We start from the raw sequence: 17,018 nt of genomic DNA, 5'->3' as shown, positions 1-17,018 counted from the left end.
TTACTTCAAGTGATCCTGTTATTGAGTCATAAAATGTTGTCACAGTGGATGAGTAAGTAATAAATAGTAAATGTTGATAAGTCGATGGTTAAATTAATTAAGCACATTTGAATGGTGAAGCACCAGAAAATGAATGGATAGTGTAAAGAAATGTGCTTCGCAGAAAAAAAAGGTAATCCTGAACTGGTTAGCCACTATAAGCTATCTCACAAGTAATATTCCCAAAAAGGGAACTAAAATTACAAACGAAATAAAAACGAAATAATTGCACAACCATAAATCTTAAACTTACCTAAAAAAAACTGTCAAGACTTCAAGAAGTAGTCTGCACAGTGATTGATTGAATGTGAGAGCTCCCTACTGCCCAATCAGAAGCTGAAACGTGAGTGGAGTTCTTCACTATCGTCTTGCCTGCTCAAACATAATCAGATACAGTGGAGAATGGAATGGCGAACTGTGGACTATTTGTAAGGTTTATGAGGTTATTGACGTTTTTCAGAAAAATAGTAATGTTTGTCGGGAAAGTCTCAATGAAGTGCAAAACCTGAATATATTTTATGCAGATTATCACAAAATGAGTTGTTAGGGGATGGAATGCACTCCATGAAAATGTGGTGGAGGCAGTTTTGATTGAGGCATTCAAGAGACCATTGCATTTTTTAAAACATTATGACGTGGGAAAAGGTAGTCTATTGAAACTAGGTAATGCAATTGGAGTAGATGAAAGAGAAAATTCAGACACAATATACTGAATTTTCTCTTTCTGCTTTGTCATAATTCTGTGATTCTTTGATATCGTTATCAAAACTATTTAATATCCATTTCAATACATTACATATAAGACTTGCTTTGAATTTTGTCACTCACAGTAGTTCATGTGTTTCATATGAAATTGGAATTGTTGTGTAAAATTGTGATTGTTTTACCAGTAGACAAGAGGATTTGGCTATTTTAGGAGCTGTTAATCTAAAAAGAACTGATTTTAAATCCTTATAGCTGTGGGATTGATATAATCTCATCCAGGAAATGGCAACTTAGTTTACACTTACATACTTGAATCTTCTGGTCTCTTGTCAGGGAAGAGATTCTGGTGCTTTCACGGGTTATTTGTATGCTTTGACTTCACAAGGTGTTTACATTTCACGACAGAGTTTGAAGAGCAAGGAAGACACTTCTGATTCATTTCCTGGAACACAAGAGTTCTTTGAGGAAGTGACCAAGATGATAGATGAAAGAAGGGCTGTAGATGTCAGATACATGGACTTTAGTAAGGTGATTGATAATGTTCCTCATGGTAAACAAATGGAGAAAGTGAAGTCATATGGTGTGCAGAGTGTTCTAGCTAGATGGATAAAGAACTGACTGAGCAACAAGAGACAGAGAATAGGGAGTTTCTTGAAATGGAGCAAAGTTACCAGTAGGTTTCTACAGGGATCAATGCTGGGGCCATTGTTGTTTGTGATATACACACATGATCTGGAAGAGGACATTAATTGGTCTGATCAGTCAGTTTGCAGGTGACACAAAGATTTGTGGAGTAGCCGAAAGCATAGGGGACTGTCAAAGAATACAGGAGAATATAGATAGACTGGAGAGTTGGGCGGAGAAGTGGCAGATGGAGTTGAATCCAGGCAAATGTGAGGTGATGCATTTTTGGAACTCTAATTCTAGAACAAACATACTGTAAACGGAAGAGCCTTGGGAAAAGTTGATGAGCAAAGAGATCTGGGAGTTCAGGTCCATTGTACACTGAAGGTGGCTCCATAGGTAGATAGAATGGTCAAGAAGGTATGCTTGCCTTCATCGGACGAGGTATTGAGTGTAAGAGCTGGCAGGTCATGTTAAAATTGTACACGACTTATAGTGGCCCACATTTAGAATACTGTGTGCAGTTCTGGTCGCTACATTACCAAAAGGATGTGGACACTTTACGAGAATGCAGAAAAGATTTACAAGGATGTTGCCTGGTATGGAAGGTGCTATATATGATAGCAGTTGAGTAGTTTAGGATTGTTTTCATTAGAAAAAAGATATTGGGAGGGAACTTGATTGAGGACTACAAAATCATGAAGTATATAGACATAGGGGATCGAGATAAGCTTTTTTCCCAGGGTGAGGGATTCAATAACGAGAGGTCACACATTCAAGGTGAGAGATGAAACATTTCAGGGGAATACACGTGAAAAGTACTTTACAGCGAGGGTGATAGGTGCCTCTAACTCGTGGCCAGCAGAGGTAGTAGAGGCAGCCATGATAGATCCATTCAAGGTGCATCTGGACAGATGCAGGAGTAAATGGAGAGCAGAGGGATACAGATGCTTAAGAATTGGGCGATAGGTTTAGACAGTGGATATAGATTGGCTCAGACTGGGAGGGCCGAGGAGTCTGTTCCTGGGCTGTAAATTTCATTTGTTCCTTTTACACCACGTGGACTTTATGGAGCCAGTCTTGAATCCCTAGCTTTTAAAATGTTTCTGAATTACACGAGCATACTTTATTCATGTAAGTACATTTTTCAGTGAGCCAACATTGGGTGGATAGTCAGGTGAAAGAAAAATCCTTATTTCCATGGTGGCATTTTACAATTAGAAAAATTGTTTGAAGATATACAGTCAGACAACATAGAAACAGGCCCTTCCGTCAGACTCTTCTATCCTAACTAGGTTTCCGAAACTGAACTGCATTTGTCAAATATCCGGCTAAATCTTTCCTATTATTGTATCTGTGCGGACAGAGAAGTATCTATTTTGAAAAATAAATATGTATATGCAGGTATCATCAATTAAATGAAGAAAGTAAACCGGGAATGATCATAAACCAAATAGGTGAAAGCAGAAAAATGAAAATAAAACAGAAACTAAGGTCAGAACTAAACTATTTGGCTGTCTAGTCTGCTCCACCGTCCGATATGTTCATACCAAATCCTTTATTTTAAGACTTATTCCTCCTTTCTCCCCAATCACCTTGATGTATTTAACATCTAAATATTTATCTATCTCTTTCTGAAATACTTTAAATGGCATGACTCTCTTCGTCTTGTATGGCCGAGAAGCCCATAGCCTCAAAACCATTACAATGAAGAGGGGCTGCACAATGGCTCAATGGTTCACACTACTGTCTAAGTGCACCAGGGACCTGGATTCAATTCCAGCCACAAGCAACTGACTATGTGGAGTTTGCATATTCTCTCTGTTTCTGCTTGGTTTTCCAGTTTCCTCCCAGAGTCCAAAGATGTGCAAATTAGGTGGATTGGCCATGCTAAATTACCTGGATTGTTCAGGCATGTATATGTTAGGTGCATCAGCCATGGGAAATGTGGGGTTAGAGGGATGGACCTGAGTGGGATGTTCTTCAGAGGGTTTCTGTTAACTTTATGGGCCGAATGGCCTGTTTTCACACTGTGGACATTCTGTTCTATTCAGTCAATGTTTCCACATCTCAGTCTTAAATGGTCCATCCCAAATCCTAAGACTGTGACCCCTGGTTCTGGACATCCCAACAAGGAAAAACATCTTTCCCCTGCCCAGCCTGTTCAACATTACATGTTTCAATCAAATCTCCTCTCATCTTTATAAGCCCTCGTGATTGCAGAACTAGTCAAAGCTTCCCATGCGGTAATCCTACCACGACATTATTACTCAAGTGAAATCTCTTCCACAATCCCTCAATGACAAGTATATCCTTTCTTAGGGAGAGATAGTAAACCTTCATGCAATACTCAAGGTGCAATTTCACCAAGCCCTGTAATAGTAAGATATCCCTGTTTCTGAATGCATACCTTTTTAAAATGAAAGACGAAATCCCCTGCCTGACTTCATTCATTGACTGGCATACAATAACACCAGATTATTTTGTATATCCACATCTAGATGTTGCCTTGCATTCTTGCTTGTGACTCGCAATCCTACTCAGTTTTGAGTCATCACCAAACTTGGAAATGCTACATTACAATTGGTTCCCTCATTCAGGTCATTCATACATGCCATAAATAGTTGGGGCCCAAACACTGATCCCTGCAGAACCCCAGAACTCACTTCCTGCCAGTGAGAAAAAAAATACCCATTTTCTTTCACAATTTCTGTTTACTCTCTATTAATCAATTTTCAATCCATGACAACTTAATAACCTACATCAAATGCAACTTATTTTTGCTCACTAAATTCACTTTATCAGGTTCATTACACAACATCATATGGGTATTATTTTAACAAACTGAAAATGTGAATTTGGGCGCATTTGAAAGTGAATCATTTCGAACCCTGACAACCCTATGCTGGCATTCGTCAAATTCATTGCTTGAGCAGTTCTGAAATGGTCTTACTGGTCAAAAATACATTTTGTGCCTTCAAAATGGAATGCTGTCCCTCGTCTTTGGTGGCCTCTGTGTTTGCATGTTTTCGAATAAGTGATGGAACTACGTGTATCATTAAACTTAGAAAACAACTGTTCACATATGTGTGCTTTTAATGTTTTGAAAGCAACACATGACCTTAAAATAACACACTTTATAACTTGGACCAGAGTGTAAGACCTGGGTAAGGGATACGTAGTTCTGCATATGATTCTTCATAATCAATTGTGGCTCAAGGTTGAGGTATTTTACAGATTAATATATGTATTTTGCAGACAAAGGAAATTAATACAAGTGAAACTAGATCGTTATATGGAGCCCGAATTTATTGTCTTATGACCGTGGAGAGCAATGAAATGATTGCTGTTCCTATGGTGAGATATACCTAAATGGGGGACAGAATGCAATAATAAAATAACCATAGCTGAATTAATAAGTAAGTAATACTTACACACAAATGAGACAGATGGCGCATGTTCTTTTATTCTTATTTCTTCTAACATACGTAGTATGTTATTAGTTGGTTCGAGAAGGAATTTTGGGAATGGGGAGAAGCAATACCTTGACAAACATTTTCAATTTTTTTAATTGTGCAACAATAAATCTCGGTGTTTACACTCACCACAGAACGCCCAGCTTTAAGAAATCACCAATAATGTGATTGGTCGAATTTAAACATGCTGCTATTCACCAATCAGAAGCTGAGATGTGATTCGGGATCCGGACAGCCCCTTCACTACCCAGACACCACCACGTCTGATCAGACTTAGTGTACAATTGGATTGCAAGCGTCTCGGTACGAATTGTTCACGAATCTACAGAACATTTTAAAGAAAATAGAAGATTTGATTGATATAATCATAGCGATTCGCGAAACGTCCAGGTATTTACTACATCTCAGTTGCTTTCGATAGAAAAAACAATCATGTAGCTGTCAGGAGAATAACTAATGCTGCGGGTACATCCTGAAATAAGGGGAATGTTTGACTCTAGAAATGAGATATAAAATATATTGGCTTCTAAAATGCCAATTCTTGTACTGCATGTTCTCTTCTTGGAATCTAGTGTTTGGACAGATTCGTTATTTGATTCCTGAAGAACTGCAACTCGGCGCCTTTGTTGGGAATATCGCTGAGGATCTCAGCTTGGATGTAAAACAGCTCTCGGCTCGCAATTTGCGGATAGTAGCCGGGCCCAAGAAACAATATGTGGATATAAATTTGGACACTGGCATTTTAATTGTGACGAAAACAATTGACAGAGAAGAGATTTGCGGACAGAGCCTCAGTTGTGCGCTAAGCTTGGACGTTTTCCTTGAAAACCCTTTAAAGCTGTACCAGGTTACAGTGGAGATTCTCGATGTAAATGACAATGCTCCTAGCTTTCCAAATACACAATTCCACCTAGAAATGTCAGAGCGTACTATTCCAGGAACGCGCTTTCCACTCGAGTCTGCGCACGATCTGGACGTTGGAACTAACTCCGTACAAACCTACGAGCTCCTTCCAAACGATTATTTTATTCTCGATGTGCAAATGCGCGGTGGTAAAGTGAAGTCTCCCGTGCTGGTGCTGCAGAGCTCCTTGGATAGAGAAAAGGATTCTAGCTACAGGTTCACGCTGACAGCCAAGGATGGTGGTGTCCCTGTCAGATCGGGCACGTCTCAGGTCATAATCATCGTAAAGGACGTAAACGACCATGCTCCTATCTTCCCCCAGTCAGTTTATAGAGCCAGTCTATTGGAGAATGCAACCACAGGAACGCAGGTAATCAGATTAAATGCCACTGACTTGGATGATGGAGCGAACGGAGAGATCACCTATTCGTTTGTTAGCCACACTTCAGCTCGAGTTCGGGAACTGTTTGTCGTGAATTCCAGAACTGGTGAAATCAGCGTGAAAGGCAAGTTGGACTATGAAGAAAACGACGCCTTTGAAATTAACATACAAGCTACAGACGGAGGTCCTGACGCTCTGTCGGGGCACTGTGAGGTTTTGCTAAATATTATTGATGTGAATGACAATCCACCTGAAGTAACTTTAACGTCTTTATCGAGTATAGTCTCGGAAGATGCACCAGTCGAGACTGTAGTCGCTCTGTTCACTGCAGCAGACAAAGATTCGGGTACAAACGGGCAGGTAGAATGTCGTATTTCAAATAAGCTTCCATTTAAACTGGATTCCACTCTAAAGAATTATTATGGAATACTTGTTCATAGACCACTGGATCGTGAAAATACCGCCAAGTATGACGTTACTATAAAATGCTCAGATGCAGGAAATCCTCCTCTTACATCCGAGAAAACCATTCAGGTAGAGGTTTCCGATATAAATGACAATGCGCCCCATTTCAGGCAATCTTTATTTACAACAAACGTAATGGAGAATAATGCTGTAGGCGCTTCTATATTTTTCCTTACAGCCGTTGATGCCGATATTGGAATGAACGCTCGACTGAAATACTCTCTCCTGGACACTCCGATTCAGAACGTCTCCCTGTTCAATTACATCTCTATTAACTCGGACACTGGTGTCATTTTCGCTCAGAAATCTTTTGACTACGAGGAATTGCAAAACTTCCAGATTCAAGCTCATGTCATGGATTCTGGAACGCCATCACTCACAAGTAATGTTTCAGTGGATGTTATTATCCTCGATCAGAATGACAATGCTCCAGTCATTGTGCAGCCATTAGTCGAATCTGGGACAACAGCAGTCGATACAGTATCCAGGTTTGCAGAACCAGGGTCTTTAGTGGCCAAGGTATCCGCCACTGACGCTGACGCCGGTCAGAACTCTCGCCTTTCTTATTCGATTTTTCAAGCTACCCAGCATAATCTTTTTACCATTTCACGAGACTCTGGGGAGATTTGGACAATCCGTCGTATCGTTGCTCAAGATGCCTCAAAGCAAAGGTTGGTGATTCTGGTAAAAGATAATGGATCACCATCTCTTTCTGCCTCAGTCACCATTATCTTATCTGTGATTGGTGATGACGCTGAAACATTCTCCAACGTCATTGGTCCATCTGAAGACCACGGATTTAATCCTGATCTGAGCCTGTCCTTGGTCATCGCATTAGGAGCAATCTCAAGCATTTTTTTCGTCATTTTAGTTATTCTCGCGGTGAAGGTTCATAAAAGCAGGAGTTCGCTGAGAGGTCAGCACTGTTCCCTGGGAGTTTGTTGTTGCATTGAAACCACACATTCTCTGAATGGAATTCAAAAGGCTAGTAGAAACATACAGATTCCCCCAAATTACGTTGAGGTATTCGGTGGTGACCCACTTTCTCAGAGTTTCCGCTATGAGTCATGTTCAACGTTGCAATCAACGAGGCGAGACTTCGTAGCTCCTAACACACACAGGTCATCCACGGGCAAAACGTATGCCCAGAATGATCGTATTGGGAAACCGGATCCAGAGTTGCTGCATACTGAGAAGTTCAGCAACCCTTTGAACAATGAGGTGAGCCACTTCAAAAATGTGAATAGATTCCTCGCAGCTTTGATTTTTTGAAGAAATGTTATTCTTTGAAGCAACGTGAGCATCGCTGTTCGGCCAACTCTTTTATATGGCTCCAGGTGTCCTGAAAAAAGTGGTTTCTAAGTGTTTGCCTCGATTGGTATCTTCCATGTGGCGTTTGTGCATCCTCCCTCTCTTTAGAAAGGAGTTCCCACTATTTGACTCCACGACAATGTTGGAACCATATTTAGCTTCCAGGTCAGCATAGTCTGTGCTGTTTCAAGTGGCTTTACTCGCATCTGCTATTCTTGTCCTGCTAGGTGCTAAATGTTACGCATTTTCAAGGAATATCCAAGAGGCCTTGGTGAGTTTCTGCAGTGCATCTTACAGATGGTACACAGTGGTCATTGTGCATTGACGGTGGAGGGAGTAGATATTGAAGATATTATGTGGAATGTAAGTTAAATGGTCCTTGTTGGCATTACATTTCTTGAGTGTTACAGGAGATGCATACCTCCAGACAAATGGAACTCATTCCATTATACTCCTAATTTTTGCTTTAAAATGCTGGACTGCTCTGGAGAGTCAGGAGAAAGTGAGGACTGCAGATGCTGGAGATCAGCGCTTAAAAATGTGTTGCTGGAAAAGCGCAGCAGGTCAGGCAGCATCAAAGGAGCAGGAGAATCGACATTTTGGGCATAAGGGCTGAAGAAGGGCTTATGCCCGAAACATCGATTCTCCTGCTCCTTTGATGCTGCCTGACCTGCTGCGCTTTTCCAGCAACACATCTTTAAGCTGGAGAGTCAGGAGCTGAGATACTTGCCCAGAATTACTGGGGTTTGATCTCCTCTTCTCATCACCGTACTTGTCTCATTTTGCTTGTCTGTTCGCTCAGTTGGTGACATGGCTGGTTTGCAATGCAAAGCAACACCAACAGGTGTTCTATTCCTGAATTAGTTGAGGTTACCATGAAGGATGTTTCTTCTTGACCTCTCCCTCACCTGAGGCGTGGTGATCGTTCGGTTATACCATCGCTGGTCATCCGTCCCATATGAGAGAGCAGCCCTAATGATTAGTAGGACTATGTCAATTTTATCTTATACCATTTCAATTTCTAGTTGGTGAGTAAACAGCAGAAGGTTGATCTTTGGATGTAGCAAACAAATCAGAAATGCATCTTTGCAAATATGGGAATCTGAGTTTGTGACTATGAATATATAATTAATGTCATGTGTAATAACAATTCTTCTCAAAATTCCTGATTTATTGCTGCATGGTCATATCTCCAAACATTTTTTTTTAAATTCATTCATTGGACATGGGCATCGCTGGCTCACCAGCATTTAATGCCCGACCCCCTTTGACCCTGAGAAGGTGGTGGTGAGCTGACTTCCTGAACCAAGATGTGGGGTGGGGGGGGGGGGGGGGTGCCGATGTTGGACTGGGGTGGACATAATTAAAAATTTCACAACTCCAGGTTATAGTGTAAAAGGTTTATTTGGAAGTCCAAGCTTTAAGAGCACTGCTCCTTTGTTAGGTAGCTAGTCTTTTTTTTAACGCAGAGTATAATTCAGTGACTGTGCCTTTTTATTGTATTTAATAAAAATCCAAAACGTGTACAGTACTATTGTCTTCAAATGAAGATTTAAAATCTGAATTGACTATACTCAAAAAGCATGGAGGATATAAATCTTAATGCATTGCAAATAAACAGGATGTCCAGGATGTGCAAAGTAGGTCTCTAAGAAGTCTGATGACGAAACAAAATAAGGCCAAACAGTCTGTTTTACACGTGGAACAAGTAGTCAATAAGGTGCAGCATTTCATCCTACAGCTTTACTTAAAAGTACTTGGTAGTACAGAACTTAAAACAATACTAAAAGATAAAAGCTTGTTATGTTTCACAGTGCTGATGAGTTCAATCCAAAAGTGTGAACTTCTTTAGATTGCAAAATGCTTATCACTATTTGACAAAGAAGCAGCACTCTGAAAGCTTGTACTTCCAAAAAACCTGTGGGAATATAACCTGGTGTGGTGTGACTTTTAACTTCTCGAATCACAGCAGTCCATATGCTGTTGGTTAACACAGAATGCTGTTGGGAGGTATTTCAGGATTTTCACCCAGCAACAGACAATAAATTTAAATTTAGGATGGTGAGTGGCTTGGAGTGGAACCTATAGGTGGTGTTGTTCCCATGTATCTTCTTTATCCTTCTGCATGGAGGTGATCACAGATTTCGAATGTGCTGTCTCAGGAGCTTTCCTGAATTTCTACAGCGCATGTTGTCGAGAGTACACATTACTGCTCCTGAATATCGGTGGTGGAAGGAGTGGATGCTTTGGATGTGTTGCTAATCAAGTGGGCTGCTGTTTTTTCTGGATGTTGTCAAGATTTTTGAGTGTTTTTAGGTTAGCATTAATCCAGGACTCGTGCCTTGGAGATGGTGGATAGGCTTTGGGGAGTTGTGAAGTGAGTTACTTTCTAGTACTTGATCTGCCCTTTTTACAATCTACAATTTAAAATCACTCTGTTATAAGAAGGATATTATTAAGCTGGAGAAGGTTTAGAGGAGATTGACCAGGATGTTTCCTTGAACGGAGTGTGTGAGGTATTAGGAGAGGCACAATCAGGTGGGACATTTTCCACTGGAGCCTAGGAGGTTGAGGGTGAACTTACAGAGATTTGCAAAATCATAAGGCGTCCAGATAAGATGAAGAGCAGGTGTATTTTCACTGTGGTTGGAGATTTAAAGACCAAAGGACATATCTTTAAGGTGAGATGAGAAACATTTTCAAAAGGCAGGATGGGCAATTTTCTTTTACACAGAGAATGGTTCACCTGTGGAATGAACTTCCAGAGAAAGTGATGGATGTAATTACAGTTACAACATTTAAAAGGCGGTTAGATAAGTACATGAATAAGAAATATTTGGATGGATGTGGGCCAAACACAGGCAGGTGGGTCTAGGTTAGTTTGGGGTTCAGCGTAGAATAGTTGGACTGAAGGGTCTCAGTACTTAGAACTTAGAATCCCTACAGCGTGGAAACAGGCTCTTTGGCCCAACAACTTTATACCGACACTCTGAAGAGTATCCTGCCCAGACCCATTTCCCTACCCTTTTCCTCTACATTTACCCCTGACTAATGCACCTAACCTACACATCACTGGACTCTGTGGACAATTTCACATGGCTAATTCACCTAACCTGGACATCTTTGGATTGTGAGAAAAAACCGGAGCACCCAGAGGAAACCCACATAAACATGGGGAGAATGTGCAAACTCCATACAGACAGTCGCCCGAGGCTGGAATCAAACCAGGGTCCCTGACACTGTGAGGCAGCAGTCCAAACCACTGAGTCATTGTGCTGCCCAAACTGTATGACTTGACGAGTCTACTGTGATTAAGTGCAATTTCAGTACGTTATGAATTCATTTTTAGTAGTTGCTCTGTGGTCCACATCATTTAAGGGTTGTTTTTAAATGCATAGTTGCTTCTCTATAAGCATAGAAAGTGCACACTCTGCGAAAAAGAGCAATGAGCCATTTGGCCCACCATGAGTGTACAAAAAAATGATGCCTTTATAATCCAAAAATCTTTTGCAGCTACATGGTCTGCATCCTCCTGTTCCCTGCTTACTCATTTATCTATCAAGACAACTCTTAAACGTGGCTGTTGTATTCATTTTCACCACCTTCTCTGATAGCACAGTCGAAGCACTTAATACCCTTTGTATTTAAAAATTGCTTCCCACATATTCTTTAACCTTACTCTTTTATCTTAAACCTAGTAATTGACATTTCAACCCTGGGTGAGGGGGTGGGCTAGGGGGGAACACCCTGACTATCCATTCTATCCATTCTTCATCCACCACCTACACTCTGTAATCATTTATATTTTAAGTGTGTGATAAAGAATTAGATGTACCCACAGAAGTACAGAATATGTTCATTGACAGCAGGATTGCAGTCCCAACCAAGCTTGCAGACTAGTTGTGTAATAGCTGGATTTGAAATAGATCCAAACAACGAAGATTTAAACTTGCTGAGGGCTCTGACAGAAATGACTCTCCCCACCATTGTTTCGAGAAAAAAGTCGAGCAAAATCAATTAATAATTTTGATAACTCTGGAACTCCCCTAGACATGCAAATAAATTGCCCTATGTCTGTATAAATGCAATTGCAAGATTGCATCGAAGCAGTTAATGGTATATGCAGTACTTAAAGTCATGTATTCATATTATGGTCGTTTCCTGTATAATGCATTAAACAGTAAATCCCACGATTGCATGCATGGCGAGCAATAATATCAATTGAGGGATTATACCATCTATTTCCACATTGTTTGGCATACAAACTCGACCAGGCCTGTTTTTTCACCCACTGCACAATCCTCACACTTCCACCACTCTCATCCTTTCCCCAACCAATTAGTGAATACAAAGCCAGCCTTAATCCATCTTCCATCGGACACTGAAATTATACAGAAATAAAATCAAAATGTGTGAAAGAAACTCAGCATACCTGGTTACAGCTGACAGAGAAAAACAGCGTTCATATTTTGAGTGCAATATGACTCTCCATCGAACGTTTCACAAAAACTTAGAACATTAATTCTGTTTCTCTCCCAAAAGATTCTGCCAGACACATTCAGTTTCTCTAACATATTTTGCTTTGAATTCAGATCTACAGTGTTCACAGTATTTTACCTTTTATTTTACAGTAATCATACTTCTCAGCTACTTATTTGTTTAAAGTGATCCGGTTATTAAGTCCTAAAATATTGCTACATTTGGATGTGTACATAAATGTTAGCAAGTCGATGGTTAAATCTGGCATTTAAGCATATTTAAATCGAGAAGCATCAGAAAATGAATGGTTAGTGTAATAAGTAGGGTTTAAAGAAATGTGCTTAGTAGAAGGAGAAGGCAATCCTAATCTGGTTATACACTCGAAAACATCTCGCAAGTAATATTTCACCAAAAGGAACTGAAGCTATGTACGAAATAAAACATCTTATTTTTAATTGGACAACCATAAATGCCAAATTCAAATGAAAATTAATCTGTCAAGTCATTCCAGCTTTAAGAAGTCGTCTGTATGGCGATTGGTTAAACGTTAGAGCGCCCTATTGACCAATCAGAAGCTTAAATGTGAGTAGAGATCTTGACTGCCCCCTTGTCTCCTCGCACACCATCACGTACAGTGGAGAATGGAATGGCGAACTGCGGAACGTTTGTAATGTTTATGCGGTTACCGAGGATTTTCAGAAAAATAGGAATGTTTGTCGGGAAAAGCCTCAGTGAAGTGGAAAACCTACACGTATTTCATGCACAGTAGCATCGCTTCTCCCTGAAAATGATACATGAAGACCTCGATTTTAAGGACTGAATTAACCGCGCCGTACAGCACTGAAGCAATTGGAATGCTTTGTGCCGGCGATGGGATGTTATCAAATATTTTGGTGGCTTAATTGGCAACTGGTGTATTGTGTATCCCTATTCTGGGCTGTGATTTCTGGACAGATTCGTTATTCGATTCCCGAGGAGCTACAACCAGGCGCCTTTGTTGGAAATATTGCGAACGATCTGGGATTACGTGCAAAACAGCTCACGGCTCGCAATTTTCGGGTTGTGTCTGGTCCTCGGAAGCAATATTTGGAGGTAAACTTAAACAATGGGATTTTGTTTGTGAAAGAAAACATTGATAGGGAACAGCTCTGTGGATCGGGTCTCACGTGCATGTTATCTTTGGAGGCGGTGATTGAAAATCCCTTGACTGTGTATCACCTCGAAGTAGAGATTCTTGATGTAAACGACAATGCTCCTAGTTTTCCGAACAGTCAGTTTCGCCTTAAAATCTCAGAACTTGCTGCACCGGGGGCTCGCTTCGCCCTAGAATACGCGCACGATCCGGACGTTGGAACCAATTCTCTGCAAACCTATCAGCTGGTTGCTAACGAATATTTCGCATTGAACATTGAATCGCGAGGCGGCGACGGTAAGTTGCCTGTGTTAGTGCTAGAACGGCCCTTGGACAGAGAAACACACTCGACCCACCAGTTAGAACTAATTGCCAAAGACGGCGGGATTCCTCCAAAGTCAGGTACTGCTGAAATTATAGTTGTGGTGCAGGATGAGAATGATAACGCACCCGCCTTCCCAAACTCAGTTTACAAAATTAGTTTGTTAGAAAATGCACCTAAAGGAACGTTGGTTATCAAACTAAATGCCAGTGATATGGATGATGGTTCCAATGGAGAAGTATTGTACTCCTTCAGTAGTCATACCTCTGTTAGAGTCCGTGAACTGTTCGGTGTGGATTCTAAAACTGGTGAAGTCAGGGTTAAAGGGACTTTGGACTACGAAAAAGACAACGGCTTTGAGATTAACATGCAGGCACTGGACCAGGGTACTACTCCACACCCCGGGTACTGCCACATTCTGGTTAACATTATCGATGTGAATGATAACGCACCTGAGGTGATCCTAACTTCCTTGTTTAGTCCGCTCAGTGAAGACTCCAAACCCGGGACTGTGGTGGCTCTGGTCAGTGTGTCTGACCGAGATTCGGGAGAAAATGGACAGGTGACCTGTGAAATCGCAAATAACTTGCCATTCAGATTAGATTCGTCATTGAGGAACTATTACAGATTGCTGAGTCGTCAGCTGTTAGATCGAGAAAATGTCTCAAAATATGACGTTGGTATTCGCTGCAGTGATTCAGGATCTCCTCCTCTGACAGCCAGGAAAACGATTCGCGTGGAAATCTCCGATATAAACGACAATGCGCCACGCTTTACGCAGACTTCCTATACAGCCCAGGTGATGGAGAACAAAGCTATTGGGACTTCAATCTTCGCAGTGACGGCTCTTGATCCAGATTTGAACCAAAATGCCCGGTTATCTTACTCTATCCTTGATAGCCAGGTTCACAACGAGCCGGTGTCCACTTTCTTGAGTATCAACTCCAAAAATGGGGTAATTTATTCTCAAAGAACGTTTGATTACGAGCAACTGAGAAACTTTCAGGTTCAAATCCAGGCACGGGACTCTGGAGAGCCACCACTCACCAGCAATGCTTCTGTGGATATAATTATCCTGGACCAGAATGACCACGCCCCTGTGATCTTTCACCCTTCCATGGAGTACGGCTCAACAGCGTTGGAAACAGTGTCAAAGTTCGCAGAGCCAGGCTACCTGGTCACCAAGGTAACAGCTATGGATGTTGACTCGGGCCAGAATGGTCGACTGTCTTATCAGATTCTTCAATCTACTGACCCTGGACTTTTCACAATCTCACCTGATACAGGAGAAATTTGGACAATCCGTGGCTTTGCGAGCAAAGATGCAAAGAAACAAAGGATGGTTGTGTCTGTCAACGACAACGGAACGCCAATGCTTTCTGCCACAATGACTCTCATCTTGTCAGTGGTGGAGGGAGATGCAGAGATGCTCTCTGATATGAGCAACTTGTCCCAAGATTCTGGTTTGTCTAATCACACTAGTTTTTACATAGTTATATTTTTGGGCACTATTTCTGCCATTTTTCTAGTTGTTTTAATTGCACTTGCAATTGCAGTCCATAAAACCAGGAATGGGTTTGATGCTCCTCACTGTGCCCTGGACATGTGTTGCTGTTTCCGAGCAAGGAATTCGCTAAATGGGATTCAAAAAGCGAGTAGAAATATTCAGATACCTCCAAACTACATCGAGGTATTTGGAGGAGATCCACTTTCTCAGAGTTTCCGCTATGGGACTTGCTCGACATCAGGTTCGACGAAAGGAGAGTTGTACTCCAATCATTGTAGTTCATCCACGGGCAAGAATAATATCAGCAATGAAACAATGTGGGATCAAGAAAAACCACAAACACCACTTTCTAATTGTAGGAACATTAGTGAGGTGAGCCAGTTGTGATGCAACTTTTTGGTTTTGTCTAATCCCACAGATATCTATTGTAAAACATGCTGAAATGTTCTGTTTGGTAGATCTGTGCTGCAGAGATTTGTGAACTTCTCATTTCTATTTTTCTTTTTCTTTTCTGTGTATCATGTGCAAAGCAAAAACTCTAAACTCTAAACGGTATCTATGAGAGTGTTTCCACACGCAGAAAAGTGAAATCATTTGTAACTATTAGCATGTTTTAGCAGTTCACTTCCCATTCATTGGTGCATTTTACCAAGTCATTGTGTGTGCACATTACAGGCGCACTACAATCAAAACGAGGAAACGTGTGCAAACAAGGGCTTCTAAGTGATAAGAATTGGACGTTTTATCACGTACATTTGATAGATGACATAAAACTAAAAACTTGAAGGTGTGATGCATGATATTTCGTTTTGAGTGGCCGAAATTCGCTTTGATGAAGGTGTGTTAACGTCAAAGACCCACTATTAGAAAAAGGTATGCCTAACCAGGAGACAAAGCAAATAACGAACAGTATTGCAGTCAAATTCAGAAGATACATATACTTTTAGTGACGATGTCTATAGGTATGAAGTCTAGCTCAATATCCATAAGTGGTGCAAGAAGAAAAAAGGGTAATGTCCTAACTGAAATTGTTGAACAACGTGCTAATCAAATCAATACATTTCCTATATTGCCACAGTTAAATGTATTGGATTTTATATTGAGAAAAATATTAATTAATTAATTAATTAATAAGATTTATTTTCAAGGGTGCTGGGTGGGTTTTTCTTTAAACATTTTCATTAGAGTGGATTGTTGCTGGTGAGGTCGGCGTTTATTGCTCATTTCTAATTACCCTTAAGAAGATTGCAGTGATACTTTCTGAAATACCCGATGCAGTTCTGTGCAAATCATTATAGGAAGCATTGGAGCAGAGCAGAATAATTTAATATGATTTTTGGACAATAGCAGTTTCATAAGAAATTGTTAATCAATTTAAGATAATTTTATTAAGGGATAATATATTTTCTAGAAATGTACTAGGTTATGAAGGGACCTATAATCATAAAACACATAAATTGTTATTCTGGGAGTAATTTCAGAAAACAGAATATATCTTTGATAAAGATGCTGTAAGAAGGAAGAAAGAAAATCAAATTAGCAGTAAAGGGGAGTGCATGGAATGGATGGGCAGACAGTATAAAAGATGGGCAATGGTATTTATTAATTGGCTTAATTTGGTCAAGAAAAAAGACAACTTTATATGCTGTAAATGTGGCAGTCTGTCACGATAC

General features: G+C 40.6%; 1 protein-coding gene across 1 annotated transcript in view; it reads left to right on the top strand.

Annotated features, from left to right (window-relative positions):
• The first annotated feature begins 12,891 nt into the window (after positions 1-12,891).
• The window catches only part of LOC122556420 (uncharacterized), a 91,156-nt gene continuing 87,029 nt past the window's right edge, over positions 12,892-17,018 (top strand). Inside the window, exon 1 of the mRNA XM_043703047.2 lies at positions 12,892-15,712. Coding sequence (XP_043558982.2) covers positions 13,255-15,712 — 2,458 coding nt within the window. The 5' untranslated portion in view covers positions 12,892-13,254. The remainder of the gene's footprint in view (positions 15,713-17,018) is intronic.

This window comes from Chiloscyllium plagiosum, unplaced genomic scaffold (genome assembly GCF_037043375.1).
Source record: "Chiloscyllium plagiosum isolate Xiang-an unplaced genomic scaffold, Cpla_swu_hap1 HiC_scaffold_16, whole genome shotgun sequence".
Classification (NCBI taxonomy): Eukaryota; Metazoa; Chordata; class Chondrichthyes; order Orectolobiformes; family Hemiscylliidae; genus Chiloscyllium; species Chiloscyllium plagiosum.
This window is presented reverse-complemented; position numbering and strand designations above follow the sequence as displayed.